General features: G+C 37.4%; 1 protein-coding gene across 1 annotated transcript in view; it reads right to left on the bottom strand.

Annotated features, from left to right (window-relative positions):
• Positions 1-18,326, bottom strand: part of LOC150074959 (adhesion G protein-coupled receptor L1-like) — a 267,365-nt gene that overhangs the window by 7,163 nt on the left and 241,876 nt on the right. Inside the window, exons 14-15 of the mRNA XM_090389003.1 lie at positions 12,326-12,392; positions 7,795-7,880 (exon numbers count right to left, since the gene is read on the bottom strand). Coding sequence (XP_090245129.1) covers positions 7,795-7,880; positions 12,326-12,392 — 153 coding nt within the window. The remainder of the gene's footprint in view (positions 1-7,794; positions 7,881-12,325; positions 12,393-18,326) is intronic.

Genomic DNA, 18,326 nt, shown 5'->3' on the forward strand with positions numbered 1-18,326 from the left:
TATTTTCGAAAAAAGTTTACTTATTTTATGCCTTTTGCGACGCCTTTTTGAAAAATAAATCTGTATATGTAATACATTATAGAATTTGTCGAATTGTAAATTGTTTTATCATCTCTGTATTGTTCAAATTGAGATAGAATTTGAAATTGTGCGCGAACCAGAGCGAGCCAATGGGCGCTTTTATAACGGTATAATTTGCGATTATAAACTAACCGCGTGAAACTACGGTAACAGACAACTGGTGATGACGACAACGACTTTGCTGCGGTGTCGGAGTAATAGGATAGGACCGCTGACTGGCTGCAGTTCCAATCTGTTTTCTCTGACGGTCATCCTGCAGTTAGTTTTTTTGCGTTATCTTTGGTTATCATCTTGGTGCCAGTAGCGATAAAAATAATATTTACGCCCTTTTAAAAATGAATAAAAAACAAAAAATTCAACAAGAGCATCGTGTCTTCAATGAAGAGTGGAACACAAAATATTTTTTTGCTAACATAAATAACAAGACTATTTGTCTCATCTGCCGGGAGAGTGTCTCAGTGTTGAAAGAGTACAATATTAAAGGTCATATTGGAAAAATGGAGTTTTTCTCCAAAAAATAAAAGAAGTTTTTCTTTTCTTTTTTTGCATCATCTGAATCAAGTTTCAATGAGAACTTTAAAATTTTTTCCTTGTTGTTTTTAATGTGTGTTTTGGTTGACTTTCCAACCTCGCAAAATTTTGCTAACAAAGACCCACTTTCTCCCTTTGAAAGTCTGTTTAAAATCTCAATATTCGATTCAATTGTTAAAAATTTCAGCTTCCTTTTAAAAGATGAATAAAATTAAAGTATGGTAAAATAAAACTGTAAAAACCCTGTTCAGAATATTTTTAATCCATATCTCACTTGCATGTATCATGTTAGTTGCAATTTCTCTGTGCCATGTTCTTAGTTATTGATTGATGCTTATCTTTCTTTTTACTGTTTTAGATTTAACACTGCAAAAAAAATGTGTGTTATGTTTTGTTAGTCCTGTATGTATATTAATTAAACTATGTATGTAAGCGTAAATTTATTTTTATTTTGTTAACCCATGGATAATATTCTTCCGATTTTCATGTATCATTTAATTTTGTTCAACTGAAGGGAAAAAAGGTGTAAATTTGTGCTTTATATATGCACATTTTTATAGCCTCCGATTTTCGCTTATTGATCACAATAACCAGCACTTATTGAAATTATTTTATGGCACAGCATAAAAAAAAAAGAGTAAATGCTGGCTCGTTTGGATTATTGATATTTCGAATTATTAATTTCCGGATTTTTGACACTCTACTGTATATATATATATATATATATATATATACATAAATAAAATAAATAAATAAAATAAAATATATATACATATATTGTACAAAGACTGCAGGCTCTTACACATCACAGTATTGGCATGCACTTAAGTAATAGATATAAATGTGCAAAGACAAACACTTAAATGCCATCAAAATATTGAGAGGAGAGAAAAACCAACAATACTGTTGGATTCAAAAGACAAAATACATATAAAGAACAGTTACCCACAAATATTTTTGATTACATAATGTTATTAAAAAGGAAAGGGTTATCTTTAAAAAACATAAAAAAAAAAAAAGAAAAAATGTATTAGCATATTTATTTATGCTATTTGCAGATTGCTATTAATACATGATGTCTTAGCCTTTATGCAATTAACAAAAAATTAAAGTACAGTAAATGCCACTTATTGTGATCACTTCCGGACTCAGCTAAACTGATAATAACCAATGAAACAAGGATGCAGCTGTTCAGTGCTGTTTATTGATACAGAGTGGAAATGTGTACATAAGCTAGAAATGGACAGAAAGAAAACATTAAAATCAAGCAGCATAAAATACTTTAAATTTGATTGTCCAGAATTTCTTTGATAAAGGCATCAATAAAAATGAAACTGTCAAAATGTTGCCTGGAAATCCAAAGAAACCATTAAAATCAAGATTTAGAAAAGGATTAATGTCTGACTGTAAAACAGTCAGATGGGCAAGAGTCCAGATACAGTAATGACACTGACAACCATATGACTTGTAAGAAGCAACAGAAGTAACTAGCTTTATAACAGGTCAGAGTTCAAGGACAAGTTGGAATACACTACAATAAGGCAAAAAAAAAAGCATTAGTAGAGACATATGATGCAAGAAAGCAAGCTTATGCAGCATCAGCCAAAAAAAAAAAAAAAAACCTCCCATTTTACCCCTCCATTCATTCCAGCTATCAATTTCCACAACAAGAGATGATGGAAGTCTGTTCCACCAATCAACTACCCACTGGCTAAAAGCAAATTTCTGCACATCTATTCTACAACTGTCTTTCCTCAATTTGAATTAATGTCCCCTAAGGTTCAAAATCTGAGTAAGAAGAAGAATCCCATCATTGAGTTTGCTTAAGCCATTCAAGGTCTTGTACACCTCAATCAGATCAAATCGCGGGTGCCTACTCTTCAAGCGCTGCAATTTGCAGAACTTAAGCCTTTCTTGGTAAGAGAACACCTGTTCCACCTCACCAATCTTGTTGCCCTTCTTTGTACTTGTTCTAGTTACATCCTTCCTATAATGAGGCCTCCAGACCTGTACACAGTACTCAAGTTTTGGCCTGACCATTGCCTTGTATAACAGGATAATAACCTCCCTGTCCCTGCTAGAAAAATTCCAATATATCATTGATAAGGCTCCATGACCTGCCCTGGCAGTCCCTCTGCACTGCTCAGCAAACTTCATATTTGACTGCACAATTATCCCCAGGTCTTTTTCACTTTCCACTTCCCTGAGTGTAGTACCACACAGTTGGTACGTTTCTCTTCGTTTATTGCTACCCATATGCGGTACTTTGTATTTGTCAATGTTAAACTTCAGTTTCCACTTCTCCGCCCATGTCCCAACTTATATAAATCCAGTTGGAGTAGCATACTGTCTTTATTGTCATTAACAATCCTGCCAACCTTTGCATCATCTGAAAACATGGACATTAAGCATAATATACCTTACCGTCATTGATAAATAAAGAAAACAACAATGGAGCCAGCACCGAACCCTAGGGGACTCCACAAATAACATTAGTCCGTGTCTATTTATTACCACTCTCTGTCGTCTCCCACTCAACCAACCCTTTATCCATTGTAGCAACTTACACTTAATACCATACTGCTCCAATTTGTACAGCAGTCTTCCATGTGCAACAGTATCAAAACCTTTCCTGAAATCCAAGTATATTACATCAAAATTATTTTTTGCACCCAGTTCCTTTGTGACCACATCACAGTATTCAATCAAATTGGTCAGACAAGACCTCCCTTAAACAAACCCATGCTGTGTCTGAACTATTACTGCAGTCTTGTCTTGGTGATCCTGTATCACTTCTTTAACTAGTGACTCCATTATTTTCCCCAGAACAGAAGTTAAACTAACAGGTCTATAGTTACTTGTGTTGCTTTTTTGAACCCCCTTTGTGAACTGGTGATACATTTTCACACCTCCAGTCCAATGGTGGATCTCTCCTCAGTGCAAGGAAACTCTCATAATTATGGATAAGGGTTTGTTTACTTCCTTTGCTGCCTCCTTTAATATAACTGGATAGATCCCGTCCACCCCAGGTGCCTTCCTTATGTTTAACTTCAACAATTTCTCCTTCACTTTGCTCTCAATTATTACAAAATCACTTGGCTCCCTATTAGAGTTTGATAAACTTCTGTCATTCTCTTCCTTACAGACTTCCTCATTTGTGAATGTAGATGCAAAATACTCATTCAGTTTATCAGTAATCTGAGCATGATCATCAATAGTCAACTCATCTACGTTAAGTGGTCCAATCTGATTCATCCCTTTCCTTCTAGAGTTCACTTAAGTAAAGAACTCTTTGCTGTTTTCCTTTGCATAAGATTTCTCATAGTCTGCCTTCGCCTGCCTAACCTCCTTTGTGACTTGATTACAGACTATTTTATATGTGCCATAGGCTTCTGTGTCGCTTGATAATTTATATGCATCCCATACATTTTTCTTCTCTGCCCCGAGCCTCATCGATTCATCTCACATTAATTTAGGCCTAAAACTTGAACAGTATTTCTTAGTTGGTATGAAAAGCCTAGTAGCCTCCAAGATTAAGACCCTGAAGGCTTCCCATTTAGAATTCAATGTTGGTAACATCATCAGTTGATCCCACTGTATAGAATTTAAAAACGGTCTGAGAACCCTGTAGTCACCTTTACGAAAGCAAAAGCCCTTCCCTTTACCCTTGATGGTAGTTACACCTTTAAATAAATCCCACATCAGTACATTGTGATCACTGTCACCCAGTGGTTCCTTTATCTGCAAATTTTTAATGCATGAATAATCACTGCTGATTATCAGATCAAGAGTATTACTCCCTCCGGTTGCCTTTCGAACATGTTGCTGTCTGTGGTAAACAGTCATCCAATAGATCCACAAAAGTCTTGCTAGTGTGCAAGTGACCAACCCACAAGTTCCAGTCAATATCTGGAAAGTTAAAATCCCCCATTACAAGGCATTCTGATTTATTGGCCCACTATTTCTCTGCACAACTGCTCATTATACTCATCAGATTTATTAGGCCTATAACACACACCTACTCTCATTTTCCCTTTCCCAGTGCTTATGTCACACCAAACTAACTCAATATTGTATTTTCCACCGATGTCAATTGGATGCACTTTCTTAGATTTTATGTGTTTTTTAACTAACAGCATAACCCCTCCTCCCTTCCTGTCACGTCTATCCTTTCTGTACAAGTACTCCCGAAATTTCAATTCTGCACTGCTTGTAGTTCCCAAATTCCAATTCTGCACTGCTTGTAGTTCCCAAATTCCAATTTTGCACTGCTTATAAATGTGCGATACCACATCTCTGATATCCCAACAATATCCTCCTTGGATGTCTTGACCTGCACTTCAAACTCATCAAATTTATTAACTATACTCCTAGCATTAGTGTACATGTAAGTATACATGCACCTGTTTCTACTCTTAGTCACCCTAACACAGCCCATGTATTTACTTGTTCCACTATGCTCATTCTAATAGAAGAATCACTTTTACCTCTGCCTACGGCCACTGTTAATCTTTTAGTCTGTGTATCCCCCAAGCTAGCAGTTTTCTGACCCACCTAACACTGCCTCGATAGCATCAGCAAATATTCTTGCACCATTTCTATTTAAGTGTACCCTATCCCTGTAGAAGCAGTATCTCCTGTTAACAAGCACAGACCACGCTGAGAAAAATTCTACCCCTTGAGCCTTGCACAATCTCTCCAGGGCAGAACTGATTGACAAGGATCTCATCATATACTCCCTCCTATCGTGTCTGGGCAGAATTGCAGACACTTTCACATTCAACCCTAACTTGCGACTTTTTTTCAACATTGACCTGTACTTGGTGAGTAAATCTGCAGATCTCTTGCTCTTGATGTCATTAGTTCCAATGTGTACAACAATATCATCTTTTGTGCCCTTAAAAGATGATATCTGCACGTCATCAACTTTAACCTGGGCAGACATATCCTGGTCTTGTTCTACCTATCCTTCTTGCATAGTAAATTCCCCATCTCCCTGATGATAGAGTCACCAACAATAACTAGTTCCTGTGGGTTAGCGCATCCTGCCTTGGAGATTGCCTCTGACTTTGCCTCTGTGAAGCGATAACATAAACCAAAGTTCTGATTACAATAAACATCTTTTTTCTATGATTAAAGAGGCCTGTGCACTCTGGATTCATTATTATTGTGGATTATTGTGTGACACAGAGCGAAACAGAAGACAATAAATAATGAAAAATTTAATACTAATTGTAAAACACACATATATTAAATATTAAATACATATAAAAGTTGTCGGTTATTATGGTAACCTTCATCAGTCTAACTGACAGTTAAGACTATGGAATATGAGGGTGTGTACTGCCAGTCATGTATATGAAACTGCATGTTGCAATAGTTAATTGTTTGATGTTGAAGCCTATAGCTGTGACGTATGTAAACGTTACCAACGTTTCTCATTCATCAAAATGGTTGCTTCAATAATAGGATGGACAAGACATCTACTGCTTCTGTAGATGAGAGGTGCACCGACATTGCCAAAGTCAAGGCGGATCTTGCAAGGTGTGGCTATCCCACCAGTACCCTTGACAGGTGTGACCTACAGACACATGACCATGTAGCAATCAACAGGAACATCCAAGATAATGACTCAACCACGAGCGCCTCTATCCCATACTACCCAAACCTATCACAGCAGGTTTCTAGGGTCCTAAAATCACACGGGATAAAGTGCATACAGCTCCCAGCCAGAAAGTTGCGATCCCTCATCTCTAGAGTGAAAACACTGGTTCCCACCTTACTACAAAGTGGTCTAGTCTACCGCATCTCTTACCGTGACTGCACTAGCTGTTACATTGGGGAAACTGGGAGACGGCTCAGCAAACGTCTTTCAAAACATGAAAGAGCCATCTGCTTACTGCTTAGCGGACACAGAACACTCAGCCATTGCCGAACACTTCTGGTCAACCCGCCATAACATTGACTTGCACCGCGACATCGTGATTGTCAATAGGTTCTGCCACAACTGGCGACGTGCCTGGTTGGATTCGTTGAATATTACATGCTCAGATACCTCTGTCAACAGAAGCAGCGGATGTCATGTCCACCCTATTATTGAAGCAACCATTTTGATGAATGACAAACATTGGCAATGTTCACATACTTCACAGGCACAGGCTTCAACATCAAACAATTAAATATTGCATCATGCAGTTTCATATACATGGCTGCCAGTACATGCCCTCATGTTCCACACTCTTAACTGTCAGTTTGACTGATGAAGGTTACCATAATAACCAAAAGCTTTTGTATGTATTTAATATATGTGTATTTTACAATTAGCATTAAACTTGTCATTATTTATTCTGCCTTCCATTTTGCTCTGTGTTACACAATAATCCACAATAATATTTTTTTCTATGCATTACTATACATCTGATCAGGACTTCATAAAAGTGATAACATTATATGAATGATAACATATAAAGATCACAATAAGTAGCATGCACTGTATTTATTGATATGTTCCATTGTACATGTAGTGCATAGCCTCATTCTATATATTTAGTAACTACCTCATTCTATATTTGGCTTATGTTTGTTACATGCAGTTGTTATTTGTTATTTGGTTTTTTTTAGGAGCATTAGCAACTAAGGCCATGTTGCTCCAGGGATATGCAGTGGTCATTCCCTGACCTTTCCGCGACCTCCGTATTTGGTGGTCACGGGCTCGAACCCCGGTCTAATCAAAAAGCGTGTGCAACGCACTGCTGCTCCTGCCCACCTGGCTATTGAGGCGCCACATGCAGTTGTAGTTTAAGATCTATTACTCCTGTATGGAAAAATGAAGTATACATATCTTGTTTCCTGCACTATATTCTAAGTCAGAGCTAATCATTGTGTACAAATAGTCTCTTTGAAAGGTTCTGGGTGCCTCCGTAGCCAGGTGGGAAGGAGCAGCAGTGCGTAGCACACGCTTCTTGATTAGACCGGGGTTCGAGCCCGTCACCACCAAATATGGAGGATGCGGAAAGGTCAAGGGAATGACCACCGCATATTCCCGGAGCAATATGGCCTTAGTTGCTAAAGCTCCTAAAAACCAAATAACAAACAATAATGAAAGGTTCACCTTTAGTTGAAAGAGGTGCAAACCCTTTCATCTGAATTTTTTTTAACCCTTTTTGTGATAATGCAACATACCGGGTTTTGTCACTCAGCCTCTGTTCTTTCTTTATCTTTGCTGCAGATGCTGACTTCAACGTAATCAGAAAGATGACAAAATTTGCCTAAATATGAAATACAAGAAAATAAATAATGATATATAAACTCCAGTAACTCTAACTGTCAATGGTAATGAAAACTTGGGTATGGTTATTAATAATTATTTTATTGACAATGCTCTATTTGCTAAATGCAGTGACTCATTATGAAAATAAAGAATTTAAATTTGATATCACAATAATGGAATATTATTAAATATGAAAAATTTATAAAATAGCTGCTAATGCTTATAGCACCACAATTTTATTTACCTCATGCTAAGGTGAGTCCCTTTTGTATTGCACTATTTTACCCATCTAGCAGCACACAAAAAAATTTTCTTGATTTCACAAATCAATTTTTTGAGAATAAGAAGGGAAATAGTTTGAATGAGAAACTTTAAAAATATATTCTTAATTCCAAAATTATATTATACGAGGGCTGTTCAATAAAGAATGATCATAAGTATTTTTTTCACAACAAACTTTAATTAATCATCCATATTTTAGCATTAGCAGTGGCAAATGATTCAAGAAAGCAAGCTGATACAGCATCAGCCAAAAAAAAAAAAAAAACCTCCAATAGTTTGTCAAGTTCTTCCTTGAATTTATTTAAGTTATCAACTTTCACAATAGGAGATTAGCATTAGTAGAGGCATATGATGCAAGAAAGCAAGCTTATGCAGCATCAGCCAAAAAAAAAAAAAAAACTTCCACTTCACCCCTCCGTTCGTTTGAAATACCTGTCCAGCTGAGCCTTAAATTTCTTTAGGCTACCAACCTCCACAACAAGGGATGGAAGTCTTTTCCACCAACCAACTACCCGCAGGCAAATTTCCGCACATCTATCCTACATCTGTCTTTCCTCAATTTGAATTTATGACCTCCCAGGTGATTATTCTGAGCAAGAGGAAGAATCCCATCAGCAGTGAGCATGCTCAAACCATTCAAGGCTTTATACACCTCTATCAGATCACCTCGCTGGTGCCTAGTCTCCAGACACTGTAATTTGCAAAACTTAAGCCTTTCTTCGTAAGAACAACTCTTTGTTCCATTCACTAATCTTGTTACCCTTCTCTGTGCTCATTCCAGCAGCTCTACATCCTTCTTGAAATGAGGCCTCCAGACCTGTATACAGTACTCAAGGTGTGGCCTGACAATTGCCTTATACAAGGGAATAATCACCTCCTTATCCCTGCTAGAAAAATTCCTGTATATCATTGATAAGACACCATGAGCTACTCTTGCAGCCCGTCTGCACTGCTCAGAGAACTTCATATCTGCCTGCACAATTACCCCCAGGTCCTTTTCATTCTCTACCACTGTCAGTGTAGTACCACAGAGTTGATACGTTTCTCTGGGGTTGCTGTTTCCCATATGTAGTACTTTACATTTCTCAATATTAAACTTCATTTGCCACCTCTCAGCCCATCTGCTCAACCTTTCCAGATCCTGTTGCAGCAGCATAGCGTCAGTAGTGTCCTTAACAACCCTGCCAACCTTTGTATCGTCTGCAAACTTGGACATTAAGCTTGATATACAATCATCAATATTATTTATAAATACAGAAAACAATAATGGACCCAACAGTGAACCCTGAGGGACTCCACTAATAATATTAGTCCACAACGAGCAGCGTCCATTGATTACCACTCTCTGTCTTCTCCCCCTCAACCACCCCTTTACCAATAGCAGCAATTTGCCTCCAATGCCACACTGCTCCAATTTGTGCAGCAGTCGTCCATGTGCAACAGTATCAAAAGCCTTTCTAAGATCCAAGTATATAATATCAAAGTTATTCCCTGCATCCAGTTCTTTTGTGACTGCATCATAGTATCCAATCAAATTGGTCAGGCAAGACTTCCCCTTAACAAAACCATGCTGTGTCCGAGCTATAACTGAATTCTTGTCTAAATGATCCTGCAGTGCTTCTTTAACCAGTGCCTCCATTAATTTTCCTGGAATAGAAGTTAAACTCACAGGTCTATAATTACTTGTGTCAGCCTTTGATCCTCCTTTGTGAATTGGGGTCACATTTGCACATCTCCAGTCCATGGGAACCTACCCTGAGTCCAAAGAAGATCTCATAATTATTGCTAAGGGTTTGCTTACTTCCTTTGCTGCCTCCTTTAATATATCTGGATAGATCCCATCCACCCAGGGTGCCTTTTTTATGTTTATCTTCAACAATTTCTCCTCCACTTTCCTCTCAGTTATTACAAAATCATCTAGGTCACTCCCAGAGTTTAGTTCAACTCTGGCATTCCCCTCCCTGAATAATTCCTCATGTGTGAATGTAGATGCAAAATACTCATTTAGTTTGTTAGCTACCTGAGCAGGATCATCAACAGTTGACCCATCGATATCAAGTGGACCAATCTGATTCATCCCCTTCCTTCTAGAGTTTACATAAGTAAAGAACTCTTTGCTGTTTTTCTTTGCATCCCTTGCCAAAGATTTCTCATAATCTGCCTTCGCCTGCCTAACCTCCTTTGTAATTTGGTTACAGATCAACTTGTATCTATCATAGGCTTCTGTGTCACGTGTTAATTTGTACATATCCCATGCATTTTTCTTCTCTGCCATATGTCTCATTAGTTTATGTGACATCCATTTAGGCCTAAACCTTAACAATATTTCTTAGTTGGTATGTAAAGCCTAGTAGCTTCCAAGATAAGTTCTTAGAAAATTTTTGAATTTGCTGTTGCTAACATCATCAGTTGGTCCCACTGTATAGAATTTAAATACTGTCTCAGTCCATCGCAGTCGCCTTTACGAAAGCAATAACCCTTCCCTTTACCCCTAATGGTAGTTACCTCTTTTAGTAAATCCCACTTCAGCACACTGTGATCACTGTCACCTAATAGTTCCTTTATCTGCAGATTCTTAATGCATGAAGAATCACTGCTGATAATCAAATCAAGAGTATTACTGCCTCTAGTTGCCTCCCGAACATGCTGATGTAGAAAACAATCATCCAATAAATCCACAAAAGCTCTGCTAGTGTGTGAGTGACCAGCCCCCAAATTCCAGTCAATATCTGGGAAATTAAAATCCCCCATTATAAGACTCTCTGATTTACTGGCCCATTCTATATCCCTGTACAGTTTTTTATTATACTCATCAGAGTCATTAGGCCTATAGCACACTCCTACTCTCAATTTTGATCTCCCAATGCTTATGTCACACCAAAGTGACTCGACACTGCACTGTCCAGCGATGTCGACTGGCTTCACTTCCTTGGATTTTATGTGTTTCTTAACTAATAGCATAACCCCTCCTCCCTTCCTATCCCGTCTATCCTTTCTGTAGATGTTGTACTCCCCAAATTCCAGTTCTGCATCCCTTATATCTGTGTGACACCACATCTCTGATATCCCAACAATATCTGCCTTTGTTGTTTTGAGCAATACCTCAAATTCATCAAATTTATTTACTAAACTCCTAGCATTGGTGTACACGCAAGTATACATGCACCTGTTTCTATTCTTAGCTACCCTAACACAACCCATGTGTTTACTTGTACCGCAATGACTCCCAGCAGTCTCTGAAATATCCTGCATCTTTTTTTCAGGCTTCTGCTCATTCCAATAGAAGCAGTGCAAGAATTTTCACCTCTGCCAGTGGCTGCTGTTAATCTATTAGTCTTTGTATCCCCCCAAGCTAGCAGTTTTCCGACTCACCTAACACTGCCTCGATAGCATCAGCAAATATTCTTGCACCCTTTCTATTTAAGTGTATCCCATCCCTGTCGAAGCAGTCTCTCCTGTTAACAAGTACAGTCCAGGCTGAAAAAAATTCTACCCCTTCAGCCTTGCACAACCTTTTCAGGGCCGAATTGATCGACAAGGCTCTCATTATAATACTATTACAACATTATCTAGAAAAAATTAAGTAGACCGGCTATTGAGAAGTGGCAATTGCCATTTGGTACTACACTCAGGCTAGTCGAGAATGAAAAAGACCTAGGGGGGTAATTGCGTGGTCAGATATGAAGTTCTCTGAGCAGTGCTGACAGTGCTGCCAGGACAGCTCATGGGGTTTTTGTTAATGATATACAATTTTGCTAGCAGGGATAAGGAGGTAATTATCTGATTCTATAAGGCAATGGTCAGGCCACACCTTGAGTACTGCTTGAGGTCTGCAAAAGGAACATCCTCCCTACTTCCCCAATTTGGTTCCATCCAATTTTGTTTATTCTCAAGGATCAAAATTTCACTGAAAGGGGCATATTTTTGGGTCTTTGGAGGAAACCCATAGTTGTGTGAAGGGGCAATAACATCAATATTGGGAGACAAGACAAGAAAGGCTTTCATCATGGCAGAATTTCAGAAGTATGTTTAACTTTAACTTTCTTCTAAAGTCATTCTTGGAACTTTTTTAGCCAAGTCTCATATACTAAAATCAAATATATATATATTTTTTTAATTTAATCACACACAAGTTCAATAAGTGAAAAGTAAAAAAATTACCAGCATTATGGCAGCTGCAGGTCCAATAAAACTCCATACAAATCCATTGTTAACAGAGAGCCAACAACTAAAAAAATAAATAACAGTTATCAAAATGCAAAATTTGCAGAAAACAAGCTTTTATATTTACCTACATATTTTACAAGAAAAACAAAATCTTGAACTAATTAAAGAAAAATAACAATTATTTGATGAAAAGGAAAGTAAAGATACCAGCACTTTGTAAGTAGTTACTACTTGTGGATGGATTAACCTGTCATTGTAGGGGAGAGTATGACCTCCAGGGAGAACGAACACACACACACAAAATCCAATCCTGCTATATTCTTTATACCTCTCAAAAAAACTCATAACAAGTATCGCTCAAAAAAACTCATAACAAGTATCGCTCAAAAAAACTCATTATTGCTAAATATATAATAAGTTACATGACCTCAGTTTTAAGTGACAGCAGAATATCCCCAATGATTGAAAAACAAACACACTAAAGCATACAAATTTATTTGTTTTCAACTATCCACTTGCAATCCTATAGCAGTGTACCATGTAGGGCAAATACAGCACAGTTCTAGAGGTCAGAGACACACAGCAGTTGTATTTAAATGAAAGTTATACTTCAACAGACTACTGGTTGTTCATTTTCTGTGCAAATAGAAATGCTGATCACTTCTGGAAGAGGGAAAGTCACAACCAAAACAATTACAGCACCCAAATACCTTAATCCTGAAAAGTGTGTTTATGCAGCTCAAGCAACCCCATGGGATGTCATTGAGGAATGCAACCCGAACTCGGGATTGACCTGATGACAAGATGGGTAGCCATTGTTTCTCTCTATGCTGCAATGAAGAAACTAACCATCACAGAGCATTCAAAGGCCTGGTGAAATCCAAAAGTCTATGAAAGCTTCCACGTTAAACAGAACATGCACAAAAAGTGGAAAAACTATGGCTCACCCTTGGACAGAACTGCCTTCTCCTTTTTATTTGGAACAAGAGGGAGGCGATAAAACTTCACCTAGAGGCTACCATAAATAAGGGGAAACCATTCCATTGAATCCAATCAGAGGATGCCATTGACTCACTCAATATGGACAGTTGGCTTGACCATATAACTAGGTTTGCTGGTCATCAAACCTAGAATCCACTACACCAATGGAATTCCCAATCAATCGGATTTTGACAGACCACTTAAATTCAGTTCAACTTCGCAAATACCAGCTAATCGACAGATTAATTATTAGCTTAGCACCTATGGCCGCATCTGGTGCCGATGGAATTCCTCAGTTTATGCTGAAATGCCTCAGTACATTTGTTGTTGATCCTATCCTGTTGTTATTTGTTGTTGATCCTATCCTGTTGTTATTTAACAAAATCCTTCTTTTTTTTTTTTTTTTTTTTTTTGTTAGTTGTTGGCACATTGGCTTCTGTGGCCATAGTGCACCTCCCAAAGTTTTTTTTTGTATTTACTCTGATCCAAGCCCGAGACGGGATTCGAACCCACAACCTTTGGGTTGCCAGACAGGCACTTTACCCACCCAGCTAGCACGGTCGGCACAAAATCCTACATCAAAAATTCTTCCCACCTATATGGCATGTCTATCTAGTAAGACTGCTGCTGAAAATACACTCTGCTTCTCAGCCCAGTCACTTCTGTTCAATTTCTTCTGCATCAAGCCTATTAAAGCTCTTTGAGAAATCTCTTCTGAGAACGTTAACCATCCAAATTATGCCACAACAGCTACTGCAGATTCACTATGCTACCCAGTCAAGATCCACCGCTAAAAATCTAGTCACCACCACTACAAGGTTCTCAAGGCATTTCAGTACGGTTCGGAAATAACCGTTATGTATATCAACATCCAGGCAGCATTTGATTCCATATCCTTTTACATGTTGGCAAGGCTACTACGTGAGATTACCTCATTGGTGGAGACGTGCTCTGGTTTATTCAGACAATGCTTGAGAACAGGACCATTATTGTTCGCGATGGCAATATGTGCTACACCGGGACTATTACAGCTGGAATCCCACAAGGCAGGGTCCTGTCCGGAATCTTGTTCTTGGCTGTTCTCATGCCATTCATGACAGGTATCATCACCTTTGCTGCTGACATAAAACTGTTTACTCCCATCAGTCCTGGAGACACTGCTGAATACATCAATGCCTTAATCCTTCAGAAAATTCGGAACCTTGAGTCCTTCCTCTCCGGTTTCTGACTTCGCATCAATCCTGAGAAGTCAAAACAGTTGACTTTCTCTCTCAAATGAAACCCAACAATAGTGCAACCCACTTTAAGAGGATCTGCGATTTCTGCCGCCAACAACATACATATCTGGATGTTATTTTGATCAAAAGCTCTCCTTTCTACCACACAGACCACCTGCAAATAAAGTTATGTCAACTCCGGTGGATGATTAAACAACAACTTATGCACATCCATGACCAGGCTGTTGGGTGCAGATATATTAAGAAATGTGTTTATCCAGTCATACTCTATGGCACCGAAGTCTCTACTTCAACTGCTACGACCCATCTTAGACAGACTTATGTGGGGGAATTCTGGCTACCAAAGTGGGCCATATGGAAATTTCGGCTTCCCCCTGCACCAAGGACTACCCAGCTCTCAACATCAGACATCTTCCTGCCATCATTCACGAGAGAAGACTCGTCGTTGCCATCAAAATGATGTTCAGCATTATTTCACTACTAGATTTCTGGGCTAACTGCGGATGGAGGATCCCAGTCCCAAGCCTTAGAGCTAATCCAACCCTTCAGGCCATCAAACCGGTTAAAGTTATCTGATCGGTTCCTACCCGTGCAAATGCTGCAGGACATACACTCCTTAGACGGCAACCTCTACAAGTTTGCAGTCAATAAGAAATATAGGCAGAAAGTACTCAGTCGACTTCCTTCTCAGGACGACGTCACAGGACATTAGAACCTGCTCCTGAGGACCTGTCCATCACTGCCATGGATCCATCACTCCAGTGTTCAAACCTTTCTGGAGTCATAATGCTGTTTTTTTCCATCTTTTTATCACGTTGTGTAATTTCTTTTATGTAAACCCCTAGCTTGTAGCTGTGAAGGGAGTTGTATACAGCAATGTGCCTTCTGTATATAATAAAGAGTTCTTCTTCTTCTAAAATGTATTATTCACAGTTAGGCAAGGCATATATCTGCTACTCTGTCAGTGAAAAAACCAGTAGCTTTGAAAATGTGATCCGAGGCATCTCACAGATATTTTTCCTAGTATTAGTATTACTAGTATTACACTCCCAGATCCTTTTAATTTTATACTACCCTAAGAGTAGTACCACACAGTTTATACTTTACTCTGGATTACTGCTTTCCATATGCAGCCTTGCATTTGTCAATATTAAACTTTGACTGCCATTTCTCAGCCCATTTGCTTAATTTTTCTAGATCTTGTTGCAGCAGCATACCATCATTATTTTCATTAACCACCCTGCCAACCTTTGTATCATCTGCAAACTTACATGTTAAGCCTGACATATTCTCATCAATATCATTAATAAATACAGAAAATGAGTCCAGCACCGAACCCTGTGGCACTCCTTGATAACTACTCTGTCTTCCCCACTCAACCATCCTTTTATCCATAGCAGTAACTTTCCTTTAATGCCACACTGCTCCAATTTGTACAACAGTTATGTGCATCAATGTCAAAAACTTTCCCGAAATTCATTTTTTGATATGATATCAAAATTATTTTTTGCATCCAGTTCCTTTGTCACTGCATCATAGTATATGATGCAGTGGCAATCAAACTAATAAGACAAGATCTCCCCTTAACATAACTGCACTAAAATATAACTGCAGTATAACTGCACTGTTATCTAGATGATGCTGCACGACAAGCTATTACTTGCTACCTTGGAGTCTAAAAAGTATGGTAAATTGAGGTTAAGCTATGCAATTTAAAAAGTTATTAGCAACTAAGGCAGATAATGGTTTTTGTCTCTAAGTTGGACATAACCCCCCCAAGCCTTAGTGACAAGTACTCAAGCCTTGATTTTCAGAGGGAGCAGAATGATCTGCATAATCAAAAATTAAACTCAGTAAAGCACATAAATTTTATCTGATTTCAACTACTGCATTTAAATATTCCTCTTCAATCCTATAGTTCTGATGGTATCTTAAAAACTTCATCTTCATGTTCATTTACTATTATGTTTTTATAAATATATAATAATTTTAGTCTGTTTAATCTGTCTTGATTGATAGTATTTCTTAAACAGTTTTCTAAATACTTCAAAGTTATAATAATCTTTCTGCAGTGCAGCTTTTCATGAATAACACTAACAGGATTTTCAGAAGTATACAGATATTTGAAAGTATGTTTATGTTGCACTGTTATAGCCATAGTGTATTTGGTATCAAAAGCTTAGAAAAGCTGCTAAATTTCCATAACCTCAAGTTACATTAAGAAAATCAAAACATTCACATTACAGTGGACCCCTACTTTCCGATATTAATCCATCATTCCAAGATCTTGGAAATTGAAAATTTTGCTATATAACTAAGATATTTATCGCTTAAAAGATGATTTTTATAATGGAAATTGAACATATTGATTAAAAAATTGATTAAAACTAATATACTATTAGTTTTAATCAATTAATGTGATTAAAGCACAACACAAAAAATCACTTCAACTAAAGGATGAGAAAACAAAACACATAGCCAACATGTTTACAAATGCTGCTATTGGCTGAGAAGAGGGACTATATGGTCTGGTCAGAGATAATCGCAAGCCCATCCCATCGTAAAGTGAAATAAGTAGGTGCCGGTTAACACTATCAATGGTTAGTGGAATCTGCTGCTTTAATTTAAAAAAACCAATTAAAATCATTAAAATGCATTACACTTTCATCATTATCATATGTTCGGTTCTAAGAATCAATCTTGAACACCTTTGTGATATTTTTCTAAAGTACTTTTCTGGAGGTCACTACCATAAAACAGTAAAAACAATTTGCAGTTTCCGATTTATTGGGCTTTTCTGTTAGTGCAATCTATTGCAAATGGGTAGTAAACTCAATCTTATTGCATTTGCGATAATAACAATAGATGGAATTTTACGTTATTATAGTGAAATGTGTTTCCCCTTCCTCTTAAATCATATAAAATTTTCAGGATCTTTTCTTTATTCCCACTTTTTAAGCTTCATAATCTTGTTACTCCGTATCTCACTTGAGCGTATCATGTTAGTTGCAATCTGTGCAGCCTTGTTCTTTGTTATTGATTGCTTATCTTTTTTACTGTTTTAAATTTTACAACCCTTTCCTCCAAAAAAAAACATGTCATTGAACAGAAATATCAAATAATAGTATGTGCATATTTCAGTATTAATTAAGCTATGTACGTATGCATAAATTTATTTTTATTTTGCTAACCTGTGGAAAATATTCTTCTGATTTTCACGTATCATTTAATTTTTTTAATTGCTATTATAATAAAGTATAAATTTGTAATCTTTACCTTTATAGTCTGTGGTAACATTCCTCTATTTTCGCTTATTGGAATCGGCATTTAACAGAATTGAATTTTTGCAAACGTAATCACGATGACCAGTGCTTACCATATAACGTATAGTGAATGGTATTTTATTATGGAGAGACCATCATAAAGTGACTTGATCGTACAGTGAACCAATCATAAAGAAGGGATCCACTGTACAATAAAATGCATACTTTAACAGTAAAAGTTCAAGTTTTGCTTGTGTGTTTATCTCATTTAAAAAAGAACTACTTTTTTTTTTTTTGTTAGATAAATCTTTCCAATAAGTGAATATCAGAGTCTAGCATAAGAGTAAATATTGATGGATAATAATAAGCTTCTGATGACTCCAAATTGGAATGTTGAGTTTCTTGATTTGCTAACTGGGTTTCTCCCAATTCTTGAATGGTACTTGAGATATTTCCATGGTTAATCTACAGTAGCAGACAAAAAAACTACATCACTTGTGAATTTTGCAAATA

This window comes from Mastigoproctus giganteus, chromosome 14 (genome assembly GCF_048544385.1).
Source record: "Mastigoproctus giganteus isolate SK-2022 chromosome 14, ASM4854438v1, whole genome shotgun sequence".
Lineage (NCBI taxonomy): Eukaryota > Metazoa > Arthropoda > Arachnida > Uropygi > Thelyphonidae > Mastigoproctus > Mastigoproctus giganteus.